The sequence below is a fragment of the Populus trichocarpa genome, chromosome 12 (genome assembly GCF_000002775.5).
Source record: "Populus trichocarpa isolate Nisqually-1 chromosome 12, P.trichocarpa_v4.1, whole genome shotgun sequence".
NCBI lineage: Eukaryota > Viridiplantae > Streptophyta > Magnoliopsida > Malpighiales > Salicaceae > Populus > Populus trichocarpa.
Window position 1 is genome coordinate 8,750,489 of NC_037296.2, and position 6,651 is coordinate 8,757,139.

The 6,651-nt window shown below is 29.5% G+C and overlaps 1 protein-coding gene across 1 annotated transcript; it reads left to right on the forward strand.

Annotated features, from left to right (window-relative positions):
- Positions 1-1,622: 1,622 nt before the first annotated feature.
- LOC7487131 (flavin-containing monooxygenase FMO GS-OX-like 9) lies at positions 1,623-4,642 on the forward strand. Its single transcript, XM_002317934.4, has 7 exons — positions 1,623-2,315; positions 2,555-2,625; positions 2,726-2,884; positions 2,964-3,046; positions 3,605-3,740; positions 3,875-4,048; positions 4,200-4,642. The coding sequence occupies exons 1-7, from the start codon at positions 1,760-1,762 to the stop codon at positions 4,395-4,397; spliced, it is 1,377 nt and encodes a 458-aa protein (XP_002317970.1). The 5' UTR covers positions 1,623-1,759; the 3' UTR covers positions 4,398-4,642.
- Positions 4,643-6,651: the final 2,009 nt, after the last annotated feature.

Here is a 6,651-nt window from a genome sequence, read left to right on the forward strand (position 1 = left end):
TGAACCCGGAGGGTAAGAACCTTTGAACCCACTTGCAAGAAGCACACAAGTACATTAAAGCATGTTTTTTGTTTTTACAAAGACTTTTTATTTATTAGCATTATGTTTTTTTAAGAAAAAACTATATATCATTAAAATAAATAATCATAAAAATCTCAATTATTCCAATGAAGGATGGAAAACATCTCTTTAATTAAAACTATTTTTTTTATTCATGAATATATATATATTATCATAATCATTATTTTTCAAAACATTATCATGATTGCAAAAACAATGTTCAATAATAATAATAATAATAATAATAATAATAAAAAAAAAATTATGATTCAATAACTTGGAAGCAATAAAAGAGAAGGTTAAAAGAATAATTGATCTAAGAAAATCATGTAAAAAATTTATAATAAAAATTAATAAAATAGATATTTTATTTTCAATTAAAATTCATGAGCATATTTTTTATATATAAATTCTTCATATTAGGTGATATATAATAATTCACAATGTACTTGTTAATATTATTATAAAAAATATAATTTTATTTAAAAATTATGACAAAATTGGATAATATTTAAACATTTTTTTTAATCATAGTTAATTTGATTAAAAAAATAAAAGACAATATAGAAAGAGTTCAAGTGCTAAGCCAATGAAAATCATTTTTCAAGGCACATGCCTAGACAGAAAATTAAAAAACATTGGTTTTTTAATGTGTTTTTTTTTTTTTACGAGGGAGAACATCTTAATCCCCTTCAACATAAGTATATATATCATGTTTTTTAATTTTTTTCAGCCATGATTATTCAACATTACACAACAACTACCTACCATGGATCATTGAGCTCTAATATATATTATCTATGACCTCCAACCAAAACCATCAATAATTGATAGACTCTGATATCAACTAAGGCAGATGAAAATAAATAATAACAAGTTTTATTATAAATCAAAATCTTTAAAGATCAAGAACGTCATAACTATAAAAAGACTGTCAAAATACTTAATTTTATTCATTTATATTTTCACTTGATAAAAGGCTACCTATTATAATCACTTTCATAGAAAAAATTAGAAAACTCTAATAATACTATATATATATATCAAGAACATCATAACTATAAAAAGACTGAAAAGACTGTCAAAATACTTAATTTTATTCATTTATATTTTCACTTGATAAAAGGCTACCTATTATAATCACTTTCATAGAAAAAATTAAAAAACTCTAATAATACTAAATATATATATACCATTCTCTTCCAATAGAAAAATAAAAACTACAAAAACATAATAATAAAGATAAAAATAGAAAAAAATATTAAAAAACATATAATAAATATTTAATTTTGCAAAAACAAAATCCATGCATCATCAGAAGAGATAAACCTTCCAGAAACCAACAATTTTAATTAACACATTTTCCTCACGAAGAGATTTGAATTTGTAAAAATTCATTGGAAAAGTGAATCTTTATTTTGATGGGCCATGCATGACTGTAAAGCAGCCAACCATTTTCTTTATTTTACATTATTATTAGCTTTTCCTTTGTCCTTTTTCTTTCTTTCTTTTTTTTTTTTTTTAATTTTGTGCACATTTTTTAATTTATATCACGTTCCCTTGGAAGTTTGAAACCCAGCCCTCAGCAACTACAAAAACTCCCTGCCCTACCTATATATATTTCGCACAATAACACAGATCATTCGTTTCAAAATCTTTGTAGAAAATTCACAAGCCATTGCCACCAAATCGGATCACCATGGTTTCTCCGCTGAGCCTATCAAAAAAAGTGTGCGTTATTGGTGCCGGACCATCGGGGCTAGTGGCCGCGAGGGAGTTGAGAAAAGAAGGTCACAATGTTGTGGTTTTAGAACAAAGATACGATGTTGGTGGTCAATGGTTATATGAGCCTAATGTAGAGAGTGAGGATCCGTTAGGTAAGAAAAAGTTTTTACAAGTGCATAGTAGTATTTATGCCTCTCTTAGGTTAATATCTCCTAGGGAGATCATGGGTTTCACTGATTTCCCATTTTTGGTCAAGAAAGGTAGAGACACTAGGAGGTTTCCTGGGCATAGGGAACTTTGGTTGTACCTTAAGGATTTTTGTGAGCACTTTGGTTTGAGGGAAATGATCAGGTTTAACACTAGTGTAGAATACGTACGGATGTTAGAGTATGATGAGATCGGGAAAGACTTGAAATGGATGGTGAAGAGCAGAGACAAAAGCAGCGAAGAAATGGCGGTGGAAGAGGTTTTTGATGCGGTTGTCGTGGCTACTGGTCACTACTCTCATCCTAGGTTGCCTACCATTAAAGGTTTGCTAAAAGAAATCCCTCTTCCTTCAATTGTACTACTTCGAAAAAGAATGGGAAAAAGAGCTATTGACTTTAGACGAAAGAATCTATGATCATGAATTTTCTTCACGCTCACGTCATACAGACCGCCACCAAACGAAGATCAATCAAAAGCTATTCTCCCTTTCCTTCTTTTTATGACATGCTCATGTTTACTTTCAAATTAATGATTTTGTTTATTTTCATGCATTAATTTCAAGGGATGGATACTTGGAAAAGGAAGCAAATGCATAGTCACATTTACAGGGTTCCAGAGCCGTTCCGCAATGAGGTAATGCAAAAATGCCTTCTCCTTAATTTCAAGTCCCTCCAAATTCCTAAAAGGGATGATAACAAAATCAATTCTAATTAATTAATTATCACTACTGCAGGTTGTTGTGGTTGTGGGAAATTCGCTAAGCGGACAGGATATATCAATGGAGCTTGTGGAAGTGGCCAAGGAAGTCCACCTTAGTGCCAAATCTCTTAATATTACAGAGGGTTTATCGAAAGTCATCTCTAAACACGAGAACTTGCATCTCCATCCACAGGTGATATATATTACTGTTTTTTTTTTTCACAATCTTATAAATATTTACTATGATATATTTATGATCAATTTAATTGCAGATCGAGACTCTCCAAGAAGATGGTCGAGTTGTGTTTGTAGATGGCTCTTGGCTCATTGCCGACACTATCTTACACTGCACAGGGTAAAATCAAAATTCAAAATGGAATCCATACTTTAATTGTTTTGGTGAACTTCACGTAGAGAGTAGATTAAGTTTTGTGATGCTCAAGTTGTAAATACTGAATATCATTGCTAAGAAATCTGATAAAATCAAATGAGAAATATATGTAGTCTGGAGGATATATATTCAGATCATCAAACTTGGGATCCTGAAAAGCGCTAATTGATTATTTTTACTTATCAACCTTTTTTAAATCATAAGAATACATTTTAAGATTTCATAAAAAATGAAAATTAATTTCATCGAGGTTATGTTAGTGGCAGTCAAATAAAAGGTCTGTCTCCCAGCCAAAAAAACATTGCTTGATTGAATTATCATGATCTTGACTGTGAGATGCTCTTCAGTATTGGGACCCTACATTCACATAAAGCTAGGGGGGCAATCTTGCAGAACTACCCATGTCGCGTATCATGACGAATCCATCTTCTTCTTCTTCGTCTTATTATTATTAATTTCAGGGATGCATTGTTGTAATAAAACAATGATGGTTCAAATTCGGTCGTGTAATTATGCATGTAGGTATTCATACACATTCCCATTTCTTGACACCAAAGGGATGGTAGCTGTGGATGATGATAGAGTGGGACCCTTGTATGAGCACACCTTCCCTCCAGCGCTTGCTCCTTCTCTTTCTTTTGTAGGCATACCCAGAAAGGTAAACATCTTATCATTCCCTTCCAACGTACCATCATCCTTGGCTCACATTATTTATTTATTTGGTCGTTAGAGATTACATCTTTCCAGTAAAGTGGACAGTATAATCTCAAGCGTTTAATCTCGTTAATGCAGATCATAGGGTTCCCTTTCTTTGAGGCCCAAGCAAAATGGATTGCTCAACTACTTTCAGGGAAAAGAACGTTGCCATCACGGGAGGAAATGATGCACTCCATTGAGGAATTCTATAGATCAAGGGATGCTGCTGCCATTCCAAAGCATTATACCCATGACATTGGAGATTTTGAGGTACTCCTCTTGATTTCTTGGATACATGGTCAATTCACTTAATTGGCCATCAGCACTGATCATAAATACAAGATGCTAAGGCCATCAGCACTTTGTAGTCCTCTTGCTCTTGGATACATGGTCATTTCACTTAATTGGCTTTTACTTGCAGTACTGTGATAGATATGGCGATCATATTGGGTTCCCACACTTGGAAGAATGGAGAAAACAACTTTGCTTGTCGGCCTTGGTAAATGCTGATGCCAACTTGGAGGCGTACCGTGACTCGTGGGAGGATCATGAGCTGCTTCAAGAGGCTCTTCAAAGTCCTCATTTCACTCAACTTGGAGCTGAAGACCTCACATTTTAAAGCCATTTGGTTTTGTTTGGACCATTCCTTCTTTTTCCTTTTTCTTTTGGGTTCAATTCGGACCACCATTTCAATTGCAAGAAAAAAGAAGCCCTTGTATTCTTGAAAAAAAGAAAAGAAAAGGGCGATTCTTGTTTAATTAGCAAAATAGTACTTAAGTTAAAAAGAGATATTAAAATATCGACATGCTACTCATTTCCCCCGATCATTTGGGCAAATATACTATAAATGTGTTTGCTTAGCAATGTAGGATTCCTAGAAAAGTATTGTTTTTTTTCTTTGTTTATTGCTTTCTTAAGAATTCTAGAGTTATATGAGGTAAATAATTTTATTATTATTATTATCATTATTATTATTATTAACCAATACAACAATATATACAACTTATTAAAAGAATAAAATAATACCTTAAGCAAATTTGATCTATTATAAAAAACAAATTGTAAGTATTTTTTTAAATAATCTTTTATATTTTTACTTTTTATGATAATTTTTTAAAATATATTTTTAAAATGAAAACACATTCATCACAATATTCAATTTTACTTTTATAACATTTGTAAAAGTTTTCATTTTATAATAAATCATAAAAAAAAAATTGCATTACAGATAATATATTCTACTCCATATTAAATTTTATTTTTCCCAACACTTGAGAATGAGGAGAAAGTGAAATTCTCTTGAAAGTTGGATTCATGTGGTAATCCAAAAATAATAATATTTAAGAATCTCATCTTTCACTTTTCCATCCCATTTTGTGAATTTAAGATCAAGTGAGATAAGTTTCCTTATGGGCCAAAAGAGCATGCGTAATGTTTTGAAAACTTTTCGTGTAATTATTTTCTTTTCAATTATCAATTATCATGTATATAAAATTTGGAGTTAATTTGGGTTTTAGAATTCTATTAATATATTATTTATACTTGATATTAATACAGTTAAAACCTTTATAAATCACATCCATAAACTTGATTTCAATATAATCATTAAAAAATATTAGAATCTATCAGATAAAAAATACTAGATAGCTCGATAACTATTTTATAAGAATTAAAGCCTTAAAAAAAAAACACTTATAAGACACAAAAAATCATAGAAATTTTCATATTTATCTCATCATGATTACTATATTTTTACAATCATCAATTTGTATCATTTTTAAATTAATTTTCTTCATCAATCACTAATGAACTTTTATTTTTCATTAAACACATTATACTATTGTAGTTACATATATAACAATTCCTTGATTTATCATATATTCTATAGCTCATCTCAATATAACTTTTCATTCACTATTTTTATGTACATCAAATTATTATAATATTTCCAAATCATATTGTAATTTATCTATACCCCATTTCATCTCTCATTAGAGTATTTAGTTGATGCCAATTTTTATCTCTCAATTCTCATCTCAGCTCTCACAAGCATTTACTTCATCTTATAAAACTAATTTTATTAGTTCATCTCATCATCCATTATATTACTATTAGCTCATCAATTCTAATTTCATTTCCAATGTTTATTATATTCATTCTAGCTCATTCATATAAATTTTTGAGCTTAATATGTTTTTGGTTCGTTTCTAGCTAGCTTATAAATATTTCTCGTGTTTATTTCAGGCAAATTATATTATTTATTCAACTTAAATATTTATCGTGTCCATTTATGGTATAATTCAATATCTTTCCATCTTATAGTACTTTCTTTATGTCCATTTATGTTGTATTCAAATATCACATAATATATTCTCCTATTATAAACAATTCATTTTTCTCATTTGTAAGTCATAATCTACTTATCTCATTTCCTTTCATTTCATTTTATAAAGAACTTATCAAATTCTTTTACTTTAATAAAAGTTCTAATAGTGTAACAACCCATATTTTGGGATGAAATTTAAAAATTAAATATAAAATACATATGAAAATTAAGGCAATATTTTTATATGTACTAACTTATTCCGACAAATTCTTTCATTTTATATTGTTCTCCTAATCCATTGTTCCTTTTCTTTCTTTCTTTTAACCTTTCCTTTATGTTTCATTTTAACACTTCAAATATATTTCATTTATATTCATAACTTTCATGTTCTTAGACTTACTGAATTCATTTCCTTGGAAAATATCCATATTACCCTTCTACGCTTTTTTTTCCACAATATTAATGGTTTATCAAGTTAGATTGGTAAATCTATCTAATTTAATAAAATTTTGGCAGAGTCCCCTGTACAGGACTCTACCTAAAATTT